Source organism: Plectropomus leopardus, chromosome 2 (genome assembly GCF_026936395.1).
Source record: "Plectropomus leopardus strain MGB_pleo_1.0 chromosome 2, ASM2693639v1, whole genome shotgun sequence".
In the NCBI taxonomy this organism is placed as follows: domain Eukaryota; kingdom Metazoa; phylum Chordata; class Actinopteri; order Perciformes; family Serranidae; genus Plectropomus; species Plectropomus leopardus.
The window spans coordinates 29,668,673-29,686,089 of NC_142177.1; the positions used below are offsets into that span (position 1 = coordinate 29,668,673).

The 17,417-nt window shown below is 38.0% G+C and overlaps 1 protein-coding gene across 3 annotated transcripts; it reads left to right on the forward strand.

Moving 5' to 3' along the window:
• The first annotated feature begins 1,688 nt into the window (after nt 1–1,688).
• On the forward strand, nt 1,689–14,622 carry LOC121958588 (inter-alpha-trypsin inhibitor heavy chain H3-like). 3 transcript variants are annotated; one of them, XM_042507621.2, is made up of 20 exons: nt 1,689–1,845; nt 3,044–3,204; nt 3,326–3,430; nt 3,722–3,884; nt 3,992–4,102; nt 4,925–5,053; nt 5,298–5,414; nt 5,614–5,782; nt 6,632–6,742; nt 7,596–7,777; nt 7,918–8,097; nt 8,194–8,315; nt 8,559–8,773; nt 9,214–9,252; nt 10,439–10,504; nt 11,172–11,279; nt 12,024–12,192; nt 13,959–14,107; nt 14,273–14,357; nt 14,453–14,622. In XM_042507621.2, the coding sequence occupies exons 1-20, from the start codon at nt 1,774–1,776 to the stop codon at nt 14,565–14,567; spliced, it is 2,568 nt and encodes an 855-aa protein (XP_042363555.1). In that variant the 5' UTR covers nt 1,689–1,773; the 3' UTR covers nt 14,568–14,622. The 3 variants fall into 3 exon arrangements, with proteins under 3 accessions (XP_042363555.1, XP_087946418.1, XP_087946423.1); XM_088090292.1 differs by lacking the exon at nt 10,439–10,504; XM_088090297.1 differs by lacking the exons at nt 9,214–9,252; nt 10,439–10,504.
• The last annotated feature ends 2,795 nt before the right edge of the window (nt 14,623–17,417 follow it).

Below are 17,417 nucleotides of genomic sequence, written 5' to 3' on the forward strand. Positions count from 1 at the left end.
TGATGGCGATGATAATGATGCTCTTTGACATCAGGGGCAAACAGATCAGTAATGTCCGGCTGTGTGTGACGAGCTGTGCAGCAAATGTAGATGCTGTAAGACAGAAAATCATACGCACACATCTTACACTCTTGGGGATTTAACATTATATTACTTTTTTAAAACTGATTTTGTAAAAATATGGAAGGATGGAAACTGCAGTAGGTTCAGATTCCAGCCCTTTAAAGTCAGCACATTAGAAAGATGGAAAATATCGAAAACATCTGAGCCCATTGCAACTACTGACACCTCTGGGTACCAAAACACAAACACACCTTTTACCTTGTTGATTCTGTCGACTGAAAAACAAACGGAAAGATTTACATGTTGAAAGTAATGATTAAGTATGCAAATGAAAAGCATATATAGTATTAGATACATTTTATTGCATTTTTATTGTTTGATACCACTGCATAATATATTTGTGAAAGTAATACATTTAGGTCCTTTGAGAACAGTTTTTTTTGTGTCCATGTAATTAAAATTATTCTCCGCTAGGGGTTTTGGGATGTTTTAGGTTTGATACATAATGTTGGGTTTTTTTTAAATATTAAATACTAATAATGTGAGGCATGATGAAACACAAGTAATTAATAATTTTGCATGTCTGTCTGTAGGCACTAGAGGGAGCCAATGAAAAGCTTTCTCTTAAACTGAAGCTCATCCTGTCCAATAACAAACATCAATTCACGTATTCTTTACAGGGTCTCGGGGGGTTTGAGCTGACTACGCTATCATTTGACAAAGTCGTACACCCTTGTGAGGGTCGCCAGTCAATCACAGAGCTTACAGACAGAGACATTTATGCTCACATTCACCCCATACAGGAAATTATTAATTATAATAACCTAACACATCTTTGGCTGGGGGAGGAAGCTGGGGGACCCAAAGGAAATCCACAATGACACGGGGAGAACATACAAACTTAACACAAGAGGGCCCAAACTGGCCAGCAGAATCACCTAGCACACAGATCCAGTACTAAAAGGCAGAGCTAAAAACGCTGCAGTCCATTGACTAGTCAGTAGAGAATCAACAATCTGTGCTCAAGGTCGAAATGCGGCTGGTTTAACCACTCCTCATACTGTGAGAAACTTTAAATACATGAGTTAACTCTAACTATAAAATGAATTTATGTTTTGCAGATCAGATCCCAGTTTGGTGTATTCATGCTGTACTAAACCCGTGCACACCAGTGAACAAGGAAATACAGCAAGTGCTGCAGGACGGAGCAGCAAGTGACAACGACCCGCCCACATGTAAGAGTATTTGCTGTCTGCAGTAGAAACACTACACAGATTTAGGGTCTGGGTGCCTCTTTCAGGTGTTCCAAAGGTACTATACTGAAAGCTTTTGATGGAAACACAGCTTAAGACTAGCACCCCTCCCCACCTTACTACCAGCCATGTCAGGCTCCTTTTTTTTTCACTGGCTCTCTTGCATGAAATACACATTAGTGATGATTGGATTGTCAAGCACATAAAGCATGTACATGGAAGCATATTCTGTCTATACTTAGTGTTGTTTTCAGTGCAGTCCCGCTGTGCTACACCAATGACAGTAATGCGTTTTTGCACGTGGGTGTGCACATGAGTGAGTTGTTGAAACAGGAGCAAGAGAAAGAGGAGTTTGCCCTTTTAAAAAAAATTATGTACACATTCATGTTGTCCATGTCTGTTTGAGTTAAAAGACAGTTTCAGCTGCTGCCTGGGTTGCACTCTGGTGGGAGCCATCATGGAGAGAGCTGTGGTTAGAATAAGCCTCTTGGGGCTGCTGCTGGCTTTAGTTAGCACATTACCAAACAAGGTAAGGTCACAAAACCTACAGGATGGACCACCTCAAGGCAAGGAAACTTCATCTATTCTATATTGCATAGCTGATAAATCAACAGATATCTGGTGTTTGTGCTTGATTGTTTTGTATCAAAGCATCTTTCCCTCAGTGACCTACTGGCTTTTCACCCTTTGTGTTGAAGGGATTCCTTGAAAACTTGATCTGTGAAGCCATCGCCTAACCACGCCCACAACGCTATAGTTCAGCATACACCGTACAATTCGAGCCTGTTTTAAAAATAATGTCGTTTAATTCCAACTCCCACTGTACATGTAAACTGTCTGCTATGAAAAGCCGAAGCTCACAATTTATGTGCTCACACTGTGTGGTCCAGCCGCCACACCATGACTCTGAGTGCTCACATGGTCGATGACCGTGACTGCCATGGATGTGCCGTACGCTCTGAAGAGGCAGGGACATAGTCTGTAAGGCACTGATAATCTAGTCAAGACAAATTTGTCTTTGCAATTAATTTCATAGGTAACACAATATTAAGGTAATTAGTAAGGTATTTATGAATTAATTAATTCAGAATATCATCTGCTGGACAACTACACGTGATATCAACAAAAAGACCACATATGCCTGCTCTTACGTGCACCTTGGATCATATGTATGCATGCAGGTGTGTGTGTGTGTGTGTGTGTGTGTGTGTGTGTGTGCGTGCGTGCGTGCGTGCATGTGTGTGCGTGTGTGTGTGTGTGTACTTGGATCATTTTTGTTGTGAGGACAAAGTCACACCTTTCAATTTTAGGTAAGAGTTGGTCTTTGGTTTGGGTTAGGTTACAGTGAACCACCAAGGAATAATTGTAATTAATCAATACAGTATCCTGATAAAAACATCATTTTTTGTGTGTGAATGTTTTACTTATGTTGGTAGGCCAGAAATCTAATTGCACATTAGGGTATTCAACTAAAGCTGGTGTAACCAAGGAGTTAATCATTCAATTCTGGGGTTAAGATTAAGGAGTACTGCAGCATGTGAAATTAAAAGACTGGATAAAAAATAACAAGAACAGGGTGTTTCTGTTGTAAGACCAATGACTTTTCATTGATGCCAATCACAAATGCTTAGTTTTTCACTGATCTTTGGTCAGCTGGTCATCAGCCAAAGGGAACAACCAAGGTATTTATTCTATTGTGAAATGTTCCTCCCCCTCTATTTGTTCAGGACAACTGGGACATCTACAGCTTTCACATCAACTCCACAGTGAGCAGTCGTTATGCAACCACTGTCATCTCAAGCCGTGTGGCAAATCGTATGAACGAGTCAAAGGAAATAGAATTCCAAGTCCGCATTCCCAAGAACGCCTTCATCAGTAAATTCAGAATGTGTGTAAAGCAAAAATAATATTTACAGGAATCTGCACTTAAAGAATTTTACATTAAAGATTTATTAAAATAAATCACGGAGTGTGTACACAAATGAAGACTTTTCCTTAATGTTTTTTAGGTTCATAGATGGCCAAGTGTACGATGGTGTTGTGAAAGGTAAAGAGAAAGCTCAACAGCAGTACACTGAGGCTGTGTCCCGTGGCCAAAGCGCTGGGATCGTCAGGTACATGGAACAATGGATCAGTTCATTGCCAGGTCTTAATCAGATTGTTTTTTGTCATATTTTGTACAAGAGCAATAAGCGTCCTCCAGGACAAGGGAGAAGAAATAGAACATTCTTTGTTGCACAAAATTATGTCTTATCTTTTCAGGACTTTCTTAAATGGTTACCTTTTCTTTCAAATTACTGGCAATGTGATAGTTGGGAATAGGTAGACATTGTTTCATTTTAAGTGGTCATAAGTCAGAAGGGGGAAGGAGTGCTTTATGTAGACAATTATTGTGTCTTTTGCAGTTCTGTAGGGAGAACCCTCGAAGAATTTAAGACCTCTGTGAACGTGGCTGCCCACAAAAAGGTCACATTTGAACTCACGTATGAGGAACTGCTGAAACGCAGGCTCGGCAAGTACGAGCTACAAATCCATGCTCGACCCATGCAGCCTGTCAAAGACTTCAAGGTGTGTCGTTCCTGTTGGTATCTACTCAGGAAAACAATTCTGGGGTGGAAAGATCTTTCATTGTCAGAACTTAAAACTATTTTAACTAATTTTATTGTCAATGCCAGGTTGATGTGTACATTGATGAGAAAGCAGGCATCAATTTCGTTGAGGTTAAAGGAGGACTAAGCACCGGCACCCTGACTAATGCCATCACCAAAACCCATGCAGACAAACAGGTACAGCATGCAGGGATTCAAATATGTCTATTCAATTCAGTTACTTTTTAAATATACGAAGCATGCTGATTTTCCATGGAGCGCCAGCTGCTTACTTTCAGCACCCATATTGAGCCATCAGACCATTCACACACTGCCACACGCTCTGCAGCAGGCTCACAATCTGCAACTATAGTTTCTGCATCTGGTATATTTTTTCTGAGACCCACGAGTAAATCTGGAGGGAAAACATACTAAATACTCCATTATGAATGACATAAAGGATATATTAGATATGATATACAATATAATATGATAAAACATGCATCCAGTGTATCAACAATGCTTGTCAGTTGTGTCTAAACAGAGAGAGAGAGAAGCAGCCACATACAGAGAGCACACAAAGATGCACAAACACACTCAAGACACACAGACACACAGCCAGAGACACACAAGCAAGCAGAGACAGAGCTCTCTGTGTGATTAGAAAAGAGCAAAGAGGAAGAATTGTTGCTGACCAGCGCAAAGAAATGTACTTGAGGTGTGAACAGCCAGGCGACTCCTGCCAACAATTGAAATATCAAGGCACTTCTCTGTCCAGCATGAACCTAGAGTTGATATTATTCTTTAATTTTTAGATACAATACATCTATATGCACTTTTACAACAGTTTAAGCTTTCTGCTTTAATGTCAAACTGCATCTTGTTGTAGCAGTAGTGCTCAACACTGCAGAGACACTTAAGTTGAATCTAATCAATTTTTACAAGACAGGGGACTCATATTTTTGACCATCAAGTTCTGTGTCGATTAAGAATCTGTAACCTGAATCTTCTTGTTTTTAGGCATGGGTGTATTTCTACCCAACAGAGGACCAACAGAAAACGTGTGACAGCTGTGGACAGCAGGGTATGAATGGAGATCTGGTTATTGTTTATGATGTCAACAGGGACACCTCATTGGGAGACATCAAGGTAAAGCAAGAGTTCATTTCTTGTATACTCTTTATGGTTTGTTAGCATTGTTAAAATTAAATTAAATTATTTTAAAATAAAATAGATGTAATAAATATAATATATAAATATTTAAAATATTAATTCATATAAATAATACTATCATAAATTAAATATACTGTACGCACTCAAACGGATATTTTATCTTTCCCTGTCTTTTAAACAAGCTTTCTTACCAATGAAACTTTTTCTTTCTGCCCCAAAGACATCAGATGGTTACTTCATTCATCACTTTGCTCCATCTAGTCTTGTCCGCATCCCAAAAAATGTAGTCTTCCTTATTGATCAAAGTGGCTCAATGCATGGCAGAAAAATACACCAGGTACAGTATTTGAGGAGTGTGTATTTATGACAGATTGCATCTCCAGCACCAGACTCTTTTTAAGTTTGTCAGTTAATTATGTCTACAATTCACTTCACAGGTTTATTGAATTCGCAATTTGAGAATACATGAAATACATAATATTACATGGTTTCTTACTTGTATAAAAGTTTTAATGTTTGAATGATTTTTTTGCCAGACCCGAATAGCCTTAATCCACATCTTGAATGACCTGGCAGAGGATGACTACTTTGGTCTGATCACTTTTGATGCCAATATTTTTCACTGGAAACGAGAACTCGTTCAGGCCAACAAGAAGAACCTGGAGAGTGCCAAGACATTTGCACAGGGTATTCAAGATAAAGGAGGTAAGGATTTTTTAACTACGCAATAAGCCAAGGTTGGCTGTGGTTTACAATGATTTTACAAAAGCCAAAGGACATTGTAAGGCTTGACACCCCCTTAGCTTTTCTTAAATCACATCCTTTACTGTTTTTTTGCTTTTAAAAAATGGTTACTACATGTACCTGGTAATGTTTCATAAAATAAACACACAGCAACAAAAACTGCAACAACTAATTGATAACAAGAACTAATTCTTCTGCCAAGCAAATTAGTTCTTCAGCGACATTCAGCAAAAAATGAATTTTGAGTAAACCAGAAGGGGTCAGCTGCTTTCAAACCTGTGGCAACATGGAGCCAACCACAAGTTTACCCCCATGGACTCTAGTATACCTAAAGTTATATCGTCCGCTTTGGATGAAGAAATAAGGCTGGTGGACTGGACTGTAGCAACAATAGGCATTTCTTTAACACAGTGACAGGACTAAGGGTTTCCTAGCTGCTCAAATATAAATCCCTGTAGGCTCTCTTTGTTTTGCTGGAATTGTTGCAGTTTTTTGTGCATTCATTAATTGACAGCATGAGTGTTTCTGGCCGTTCTTGTCTTACTGGATGATGAATGAAATCAGGCATCAGTTGGCAGTTGCCCTCTTTAAATTTGCATGTGCAGCTGCACTTTGAGAACTCCTTGGTGGTGGGATGTTTTGTCTTGTTTTCACTGCTCCAACAGTGACGGAATACATAGTGTGTTTACCAGTCCCAGATTAGCATCATGATTTTTCCAGCTCTTCACTTTCTTTACACACACTAAACCAAATAATGGACATAGCTACCATGACAGGCAGTAATAAAACTTTTTTTAAATTTCATTTCAGCCACCGACATTAACAAAGCCGTGTTGGCAGGAGCACATATGCTGAATGCACATCCCAGAGAGGGGTCAGCGTCTATCCTTATACTTCTCACCGATGGAGACCCAACCTCAGGTTACAATAAAACACACATCTTCACAAACACATGCACAAATACTCTAAAGGCAAAGTCCATCATTTTTAAATGATCTGACAGCAGTCGTTTCTCAATACCATCTCCTGTCAACAAGCTACAGAACCTCCACCACCACATTGTGAGACTCTGACAATAATGGACTTTTAAAACAGAAGACTGTCAGCTTTCTTTACAATCACAGGAATTGTGTGATTAAAATTTAGGGTGATTTAGTGGCATCTAGTGGTGAGGATTTCAGATGCAACCAGGTGAGACTTCTCCCTATTAATTTCTTCAGTGATCGCTGTTCTGGAGGTTTTATTTTATAACTGAATTAGCAGCAGAGGTCTCTTCCTATCCAAAATACCTGGTTATTTAAAGAATGAACAAAGCAGTATCACTTAAAAATATATAAACAAAAATCAGGTTTTTTCTGAAGCGCTAATCGCAGAGGGGCAGCTACCTATGGTGGCCTATGTGAAAATGCAAATAGCCATATCTAGAGCCAGTGTTTGGTTTGTCTGTTGTGGGCTACCGCAGACACATGGCGATGCAACAAGGCAATCTTCATAAATGAGGACCCACTCTCTTTGTAGATGTGAAGGGCTCATTCTAAGGTAACTAAATGATAAATGATCACAGTGATTCCTATTTTCAGGTGACCATACACTGAAGAAAACTTAAATTATATTCCATTGCTGCAAATATTCCCCTAAATCCTACATACTGGACCTTTAAGTATATAAAATGTGTTTATGTACACACTGTAACTTTTACTAATCACAGGTTCGTAGCTTGATTGTACTGTGAGGGAATTTGTCTTTTTAAACAGTATGTCTCGTGTCTCTGCAGGGGTGACAAACCTTGAAGTAATCCAGTCAAATGTCAGAGGGGCTATTGCAGAGAACTTTCCACTCTACTGTCTTGGTTTTGGTTTTGATGTCAATTTTGAGTTTCTTGAGAAAATGTCGCTGCAGAACAACGGTGAGGCACGACGGATTTATGAAGACTCTGATGCGGATTTACAGCTAAAGGTATTTGAAGTCACTTGCTAACAATATAAATACTCTGTTTACGGTGTGTGTGATTTGCTTCATTTCCATAGATGAAGTAGATCATGGTTGGCTATGGTGAGACTAAACATTAATGCAGTGTCCATACTGTGTGTCAATAGGGTTTCTATAAAGAGGTGGCCACTCCTCTGTTGACAGATGTGACAATGATCTACAATGGTGGGACCAATCTAACCAAGACTAACTTCAGCCAGTATTATAACGGCTCTGAGATTGTGGTGGCTGGTCAGATAACTGACAACGACATTGAAACTTTCACTCCACAAGTTGTAGCTATTTCGGTAAAGATCACTCCACATTGCACGTAATGCTCTCAAAGGTTTGTCCTTCATGCCTGTGTGTGTGTTTACTGACATAATTCCTTTGGCCTGTGACAGAGGAATAGAAAGGTGACGTTTTCTGAAACAAACACCACCGTGGAGTCAACTGGAACAGTGTCTGACAGACGCATCCAAAGAGTTTGGGCCTACCTTACCGTCAAACAGCTTCTGGAGAAAGAGTGAGTGTGATGTTTACCATCTTTCTCATCATTTTCAGCGCTTATTTACAAAATAGAAAAGTTAGTAAGAGTAAATGGATTAACATGTGAGCATGTGCTTCCCCTACACTCAATGTCGAAGTTGATGTACGGCTTCTCTTGATACAACCAAAAAGTATCAAAAGAAGAAATTTGCTTTTCAATAACTTCATCATACTTCACCGTCATGTCAGTTGTCATGTTTAAGACATATGTGGCACACAGGCTGCTGTTATCCGGGCCTGAGAAGGAGAATGTGAAAAAAGAGGCCTTGGAGCTGTCGCTAAAGTACAGTTTTGTGACTCCACTCACATCCATGGTGGTTACCAAGCCTCATGGGGAGACCACAGACGTTCTCCATAAACCAAAGGAAGGTGAAACACCACTGGCAGGGCTGCCTTCTGTTGGATATACTGGGACATGGACCAGTGCGTTTAATGGTAAGTAGCAGAACTTTTAACAAAACAAACAATGCAAAACCACGAGTGTCCACCTCCTTTTTTAACATGTGTCTTCTATAAAGGCAATTTGACAATATACATTTCCAGAAGACACACATTGCAGACTGCATGCTAATTTACAAATGATGACTATTTCAGATTGAATTGTGTGAAGTGTCTTTTTACAGCACCTAAGGTTTTCACCAGAGGTATGACATAGGTTCACGTGAGCACTGTTTTTATTATGACAACACCACAGTGTGTGTATGTTATACCTATATACTGTATAATATAACATAATAGAGAAAGGTTTTAAAGATTTCTACATAGTACTGTATTTGTATGTGTAACAAATGTGTATTTTGCTGTAAAAGATATACAATGTACAAGGTGATAACATGTTAAATTCTTAAATCTCACTGTTGATTTTCCATCATCAGTATTTTCAAGCTTCGATTATGGTCCATTGTATGATGCAGGTAAACTTCCTTTTGCATTTCTGATTTATCCTTTTGATTTTGTTATTATGGTATTGACCGCCCATGTGATTAACAAGCATTCAGGCAGGACATACCTCTTACGAGGCTGAACAATTCTCTAAATCCGGCCTTCTCATAGACTGTATGTAAACACGGACGACATGACAGCGCCCTGAAAGTGAGGCTTTTCTTTCTCGATCGTCCCCTGGTGTCTGACTGCAGTACAGGTCCTAAGGCCTGACCCTCAATGTTAGTGAATGGACACAGGCCAAACTAAAAACTCAAAATACACGCCAAATGCATTTTTCCCAAAGACAGTGTCTGTCATTGAAGGTAGTTCTCATCCCCCTGGTGATTGTTCAAGTGTTTGTTTTTATGATAAGTTCGGTTTTAATGAGTTATTAAATTATTATACAAAAGGGGGCTTTTCCACCATGATGGGCAGCCATCACAGCCAATCTGTGCGCTCGCATTCATGGACCTGCTCATGATTGACGGGTGTTTCAGCAGGAACCCCCTATCACAGATAACGCTATTGCCCAGATGCGGGCTCTCAATGACATCATACTCGCAAGATGGCAACGCCTGTGACCCAGATATTTTAACCTCACTTCAGCATAGTGGGAGTAAGTGGGGGTGTGTCGTGCATCTTTATATATAGTCTATAGTCCTTCCAATGATGGAAAAGTGAATAGGAATTTTTTGCATTTGTATCAAGACACACAATGACAAGACAATCAGTTATAAAAGGAAATATCAAATAGCCAAATATGTTATACAAATAAAGATCTTTTGCAAAATATTACTAGTAGGTGGAATATTTTTATATTGGAATATGTGGCCACTGATGGATTTCATTTTTTTTTTTTTTGAGTCCAAATGTAAACTTTTTTATAAATAACCACCTGATTTCTTTGGTTAAATAACGTATAGATGGAAGCCATATGAAAAAAATAATCACACAGCATGTTTCATTTTAATTTACAATACTACTTTATGTTAGATTAAGCCTGTGGCTATCTAGTGAGGATTAGAATAACACATATTTGAAGGTTTGTTTTGAAGCTGAGTTGAGGGGGCATAGCATGTTGTCAATTAATATAATCTCTTTTTCAATTAATGCAATATCCTCCAAAGCTTTGTTATGTAGATGTATTTAACAGAATTCGCGGAAATGTATTCACAGATTGGGACGATAAGAAATTGTTTGAAGAGTATCCCACCATGATTGAGCCAATAAGAACAACTAACGGTAGAGTATCTCATAGATATAATTCACAGCATGGTTTGTAGTAAATTGTTGTTTTTCTGTTGCTTAAGAATACCTTACCAAATATAAACCTGAACAAATCAGCTTGACTTTTTTCAAAAACATAGGAAGTAGATAATGAGCAACCAAAGAAGTCGCCCTAAAATATCAAGAAAATTAAAAAATATAAGTAAATTACCTGTAAATTAGTAAAAAATATTTAAAAAAAAAAAAAAAAAAAGCTTGAAAAAAATACAAGATGACTTTAAAAATGCTTAAAAAATATTTTTAACACTTTAAATATATACTTATGATGGTAAGAAATATAGTTTTCCCCAATCATTTCTTTTTTTCCCCTTTCTAGACATTTTCTCTTGCTTTTAAAAACAATAATCTAAATCTACAATTTTTCTCACAATTTGTTAAACATTTCTTGCCAAGTTGCTCATAGCTTTTTTTATGATTTTTTGGCTTTTGAATTTTAAATACTTGTGATTGGCTTCTGAAATGTTCTTAAATCTTGTGAATATGAGAACATAATAGAAGGTGTCTTTTATTCTCTATGTCAACATTACACAAGTACAGGCATGCCTTCACCTTGTAAATGAAAATTATACATTTCAGCACCTCACGAAAGCCAAGATTTTCATCAAACTCTGTTCCTCTGTAGCCCCTATTCTTCATAGGTTTTTGATCAAAACTGAGAACCAGTCTCTTCCTCTGTGCTTTGATGTCACTGGAGACATTCGCCTTAAACTGCTTCATCATCCCATGAGGGGTCAGTAATGTTCCTTTTTGTGAAATCACTACTTTTCTTAAATTCCTTAACAGCCTTATCATTAAACCTCTATTATTTTGCCTTTTGCTATCTATGTGTGATAGAAAATCCTTATTCTTTGCCCTCCTTATGTAAATTATATCATTTGTATGAACATATACTTTTTTCTTAGCTGTCAGCGGTGAAAAATTAGAAAGTAGTTTTCCTTTGCTTGAGTATTTGCGATCTTGTAAATCTACTTACATTTTGCATAGACATATAGAACATTTTACTCCACTGCATTTATTTGACTGTTACAGTTAAAACATTAAAAACCTGTGTGAATTACACACAATTCATTACTAAAAATGAAACCTGTAACTCCCAACCTTTATGGCTTGTGACCACAAACAAAGAATTACTGTCTTGTTGGGGCTTTTTTTTCACAAAAAAAGCAAAGACAAAGAGAGTTTTAAAAAAAGAATTTAAAAAAAATAGAATGCAACTTTGTGCAAATAATTGCCCTGACCCATTCACTGGGTACCACTGGGCTACAGTACAACACTTTTACTTTTGATATTTCAAGTGCAATTTAATGATAATACTTCAGTGCTTTTACTGAAGTGGGATTTTAAATGAAGGACTTTTTGTTCTGACATAGTGATTTATTCATTGTTTTGTTGGTACTTTTACCAAAGTGTAGGATCTGTGTACATGTGCTGTATAAATGTGGTGTTGAGTTGCATTTGTTTTCTTTTGTATCAGAGCTGACTGTGAATGGCGAGCTTGATGCAGCACTTTATGGAGGCTTTAAAAAGATTGTCATCCACTTCAAGACAGACCTGCATGTTGAGGTGGATACCAATGAAATCACTGTACGAGAGGGACAAACACTGACACGACACACTGGACAGGATCTCATCACATCTGGAGGGTGACTTTGCATGACCATCACCTTTATTTTTTCCCAGATATACATATGGGATACAACATGACCTTTAGAGTTGCTGGTAGATGGATTTTGTGCCCAGTGACACCAAAACAGCATCAAAGACCTAGTGGCGATACGGCTGACTGTTGCGTCGCCTCATGTCACCTGTGTCTCAGTCAAAAAGTTAAACTGAGCACACTGCAAAGAGTACAGCCAATCGCTTACTCTATTCTCAGCTTGTGTGAGAGGGAATAACTCCCCATACCAGCAGGTGGCAGAAGCCTGCAATCATTCAAAAAGGGAAACTGAAAGACCAGCAGGATGGTTTCAAGATGCTGGTTAGCCAGTTAGCACATTAACAACACAACTAGATGATGAAAGAAGAAAGGATTTTACTGTGCATTAAAGAACATTGACACAAACAATAAAGTATCATTTTTCTTGAGATGTCAATGACTAAAAGAAATAACATAACCACATGAAACAAATTTGATCTCATGCCCCCTTAGACCGATGGTCTCAGCCATCTCCGGCACCAATTCAACATGCTGAATCAGCTGAAAAAAGGGAAAAGGGCCAATTAGTGCCAATGGAGCAGGACACACTGCAAAAACTAGGTTGACACCCTCACCAACAGCCTGACATTGACCTACTGCAAACTGTCAGCTTGGTGTGTCAGGTTTCTTTGAACCAAGTTTTGTTCACTGCTTCTTCTTCTTCTTCACTGCTAAGCTACTAGCTGCTGGTTGTAGCAGGTGTACAGAAAATGACACAGGCATAGATTGAGATTCAGCATATTTCCTAAAATATCAAACTCTTCCTTTAAAGTAAGTGTGTCCTATAATCGTATGTCTTTACAAATAGAGCACTGAGAGTAAAAACACCAGGGGTGGCCACAAACATCCCACATCATTTGTTAATATTTACCATTATAAACTTTTGTAAATTGTTATGTGAAGTGATGCCTTAGGCCCTGCACACCCACTGTACAACCACACAGACTGGGGACGTCAACAGTGAACTGTTAACCACCAAAAACTATTTTTGACCAGTTATGTGTCAGTCTTCAGGTTAATTGTGGTATTCTTCAGTTTACTGCACCTCACCCCACTTTGGTCTAATAGAAGGTGGTGAAATGGTTAATTGCCGCAAATATTGCCATGCAAACCAGACAGTGTTGTTGTGGAAACATTGGGCCCACCCTCCAATCACAGCCCCTGCTTGCCCCAAAGAGTAAGTGGCTCAATTATGTGCAGTGAAATCCCCTTTAGCAATGTTGACTATCACTGTTAGCTCCCTGTTACTACCATTAGCAGTGTAAGTACAGGCAGGGTTGCTAACTTAGTGAGTGTTTAACTATTTACCTCATAAAACATGAAAATTTCACCGCCTCTAAATAGATAGCGCTTTAAAATGCTGTTGTTGTTGTTTCATATTTCACATCTTTTTTTTCTCCTTCAAAAATTACCCGGCTAGTTGCCAGTAATGAGTGTCTGTATTTCTAAAGTAAATTCAACTGGAACTGACATCCCTAACAGAGATAATATTAATTATTCTGCATCATCAGAACTCTCCTCAGGAGTGTATTTAAGCGTGCAGACTGTGTCTAATCAACAACTTCCTGTTGGGTGGGAAAAATGTTACCAGTTTACCTTCTCTTTTACCAGAGCAGAGCTGTCACCAGCCAAGATAAGTGAAACTGTGTGTGAAGTGTGCAGGGCCTTTAAAAAGTCCTAATGAAAATTAAAACAAAGTCTATATTTTTCCAGTTTGACAGCGATTAGGCGGCAGAAGGAAATAGACATTGCAGCTGGAGACACACGCATGGTCATCTTAATTCATGTGAACGATGGTAAATCATTCCTCTGGCCCGTTTTAAGACAGAAGCCATCGGACAACAACATTGAGGGAATTTTAGGTGGGTGAAAAGAATTATTTATATGATTTATCAATATATTGAATCAACGTTTGCACTCCGGTGGTTGCTGGAAAATACTTCACTAAGACAAATAGTTTTTGCTTTGTCTCTGGCGTGCCAGCTTTACAGTGTCATTGCTTGATTGTTTGTCCTCTGTGTGTCCAGCTCTAAAACCAGCAGTTTATGAGGAGGTGCAACAAAGTCCTTCAACCAAACTTAAGATAAAAGACCAGGAGACTGACGTTACAAGGTGCATATTAGTTGGTTTAAAATATAAAGCTGTTTTATGATTATTAGTATTACTCAACACAAAGATATATGACTGCTTTTGTCTTTCTTTTGTAGGTCCAATGCTGTTGACTACAGTATTGGCTCACATCCGACACTGGATTGCTGGCTCACGTCTGCTGAGTCTGCCCTGCAGAGACGCCTGGATGATTTCACTGTTACACAACTTTAACTGGGAACTGTGATGAATCACTTGCAAAGATGGAATTAAAGAAAACTGAGACCAACACTGACTCATTGTGGTAAAAAGACTTCCTGTTACTAACATGAGTAACAGTATCCCAGATCTGTGGTTGTCTTTTATCAACTTAGTTAATATTCACCAAAACAATTTGCCAAATGTTTCATTTGTTTGGAAAAATCTGTCAATGTTAAGAATTCTCAAAAATTATAAGAAAAAAAACTAAATTGAGAATTTATAGTTGTATTTGACCTGCAGCACAACAGCCCTCAGTGCATGTTCCAAAATGGCCTGAATGTACAGAGTTGATAATAGGTTCAAGGTTCATTTATTATCATTGCACAACAAAATACAAGTTGAAGTCCCTTTATGCTGCACAAAAAAGCTATATTGCCCAATCCTATTTTGGTTTTGTTGATCTTGAGCAGTATGCTGTTCTCTGTACACAACTCTGTAAGCAGGCATGGACTAGGAATGCAGAGGCCCCGGGCCACAAAACCATGTTGTCTAACTGTAATGAACACAATGTTCAGCTCAGCTCACCTCATGATTGAGGTGTAAATTGAGAAAACTTTCTTGAGAATATGTAAATACTTTATTTGGCCAACGGCAATGATGTAAACGCATTAGACTACAGTAGGCCTATGTAACTTCATGGCATATGCAAGTGCATACTGCCCTAATTCCTCCAATTCAGTTTTACAATTCACATTTTTCCATCAATCTATCACACAAACAACACACAAACACACAAACACACAATGTGAAAAATATCAGAACAAACAGCATTCTTCTATTCTCTAGATTGTATTAGTTTTTATGGTGTAATGCTAAACAAATGTTCTGCAAATTTCAATAACTTTAAAAAGTTCTATTAAAATAAAGCTAGGGAAAAAAAATCAGAATAATATATTTAAAATTACAAGATTCAGATCATGTCCTTGTTTCTAATTGTTTTCTTTTTTATTTTCTTTCCTTTTTTGGCTTATGTTCAGGAAATTTTCTCCTACTTTTTACTAATCTGTTAAAAGTTTTTGGCTCACTTTCTCTCATAAGTTGCTTGATGGATTTCTCCCATTTTTGAAAAAGATCAATCCACTTTGCTCAGGTTTCAAAGGGAGCAAAATTCAATGACTTTTCCAAAACTCAAATATTTTTACTTATTTCATAACTTTTCCAAGATTTTATGACAGTGGAAACCTTGTTTTAAGTATTTAAAGCCGCTAACAGCTGTTTGTTTGCTTCTTGAATAGTTAGCCAAAAATATGATTGAATCAGATAAATAGGTTAAAACTAACAGTGAAATTATGGGTCTGCTTACCTCCCACCGCCGGTGCCACCGGGTGCCACCCGCCTCGGGGGTCACTGTTGGGCTGCAGGGCGGCCGCCTCCGCCTCCGCCTCGGTGTCGGGCTCATACCGGAGGTGTGCTCGGGTCCTCCTGGATGCTGCTGGTCCGGTTCAAGTCGAGGTGAGACAGCTGAACTAGCGGCTGCTGCTAGGTGACGGTTACTCCTCTTGGCTAGCAATGTTAGCATCGTCCTAGCTAAGCAACTCTCTCGACGACTTTTGGGGGAAAACAAGCCGACACGGCACCGTTATGTACCGTATATACTTTTCGAAAGTAAATTTTCTGTCTGCTGTATTTTGCCGTAACAGCCTTTCGCGTTGCTGCCCTGCTGCTCCACCGTTTTATCCGTGTTTTTGTTCCTTAACGCCATCCGTCAACACTACCGTCAAACCTTCGCTGCGTTTCCGCCATTCAAACTCCCCCGCTCACCTGACTCATCGTCATCATCCGCACAGCCCGCAAAACAAGATTTTTTTTTTTTTTTCAAATAAAATAAATTTCCATTAATCGATTTGTATTTGAACACACAACTTCTTTATTTGATTTAATGAAATAAATAAATAAATTTAAAAAATCAGAAAAAGAAAAAATAAAGACAGGATGGAGGCCCCTAGAGGTTGGAAGCAATGGTGAAATAAAATATTCAGGTCCTTGATTTAATTATAAGTATAAACAAAATGTAGAAATATTCTGTTACAAGGCAAAATGCTGCATTGAAAATGTTACTTAAGTAAAGTAAGCAGGTATCATCAGGAACAAATATCAAAAGTGGAAGGAACCAATATGGAAAAGTGACAAAATAAAAAACAATTAAAAAAAAATCGAAATATTTAAAATAAATTAGAAAAGTACTTTAATGTTGATCAAAAATAGTTGCTAATAAGGGGCTGGTAAGGGTTGGGGAAGGATATAATGGTCACTGTTTTTATATTCTTAATTTTAGCTACTCATTTGGTCATGTCATGTTCGATCGGTTTTATGTTGTATATATAAAATGTAATAAATATATTATTTTAATAAAGAGTTGCCAATTAATTGTAATTCTATTTTTTTGTAATTCTATTTTATATTTTTTAAACTCTTATTTTATTAATTTGTTTATTTAAATAAAAGTAGAATACTTGTAAAAAGTACAAATTTGTACTTAATTTGTACAAATTTGTAATAATTCGATTACCTTCCACTACAGGTTGGATGTTCAGACACACCATCCAAATCTGTGAATAACAATGCTGCACAATATTATCAAAATTGCACCATGGCTAGGTGCAATATCCAAATTCTAGCAACTGCACTTTTTTGATGAAGTTAAAATGTGTCCCAACATGCCATAATAAAAGAAGCATTGTGGTGCTACAGAGAGCCTACAAATCATATTCCAGGTTCACTGGAAGATGCTTGTTTGGCATAGACCCCAGCAAAAATCACTTAAATCTTTATATTTTTTCAATAAAAGTAAAATGTGACAATTGCACCAAAATAATCACAATA

Coding starts and splice junctions, on each gene's coding strand:
- LOC121958588 (XM_042507621.2), top strand. CDS start 1,774: ATGGAGAGAGCTGTGGTTAGAATAAGCCTCTTGGGGCTGCTGCTGGCT. Junction 3,885..3,991: donor AGCCTGTCAAAGACTTCAAG/GTGTGTCGTTCC, acceptor TGTCAATGCCAG/GTTGATGTGTACATTGATGA. Junction 14,108..14,272: donor CAACATTGAGGGAATTTTAG/GTGGGTGAAAAG, acceptor CTGTGTGTCCAG/CTCTAAAACCAGCAGTTTAT.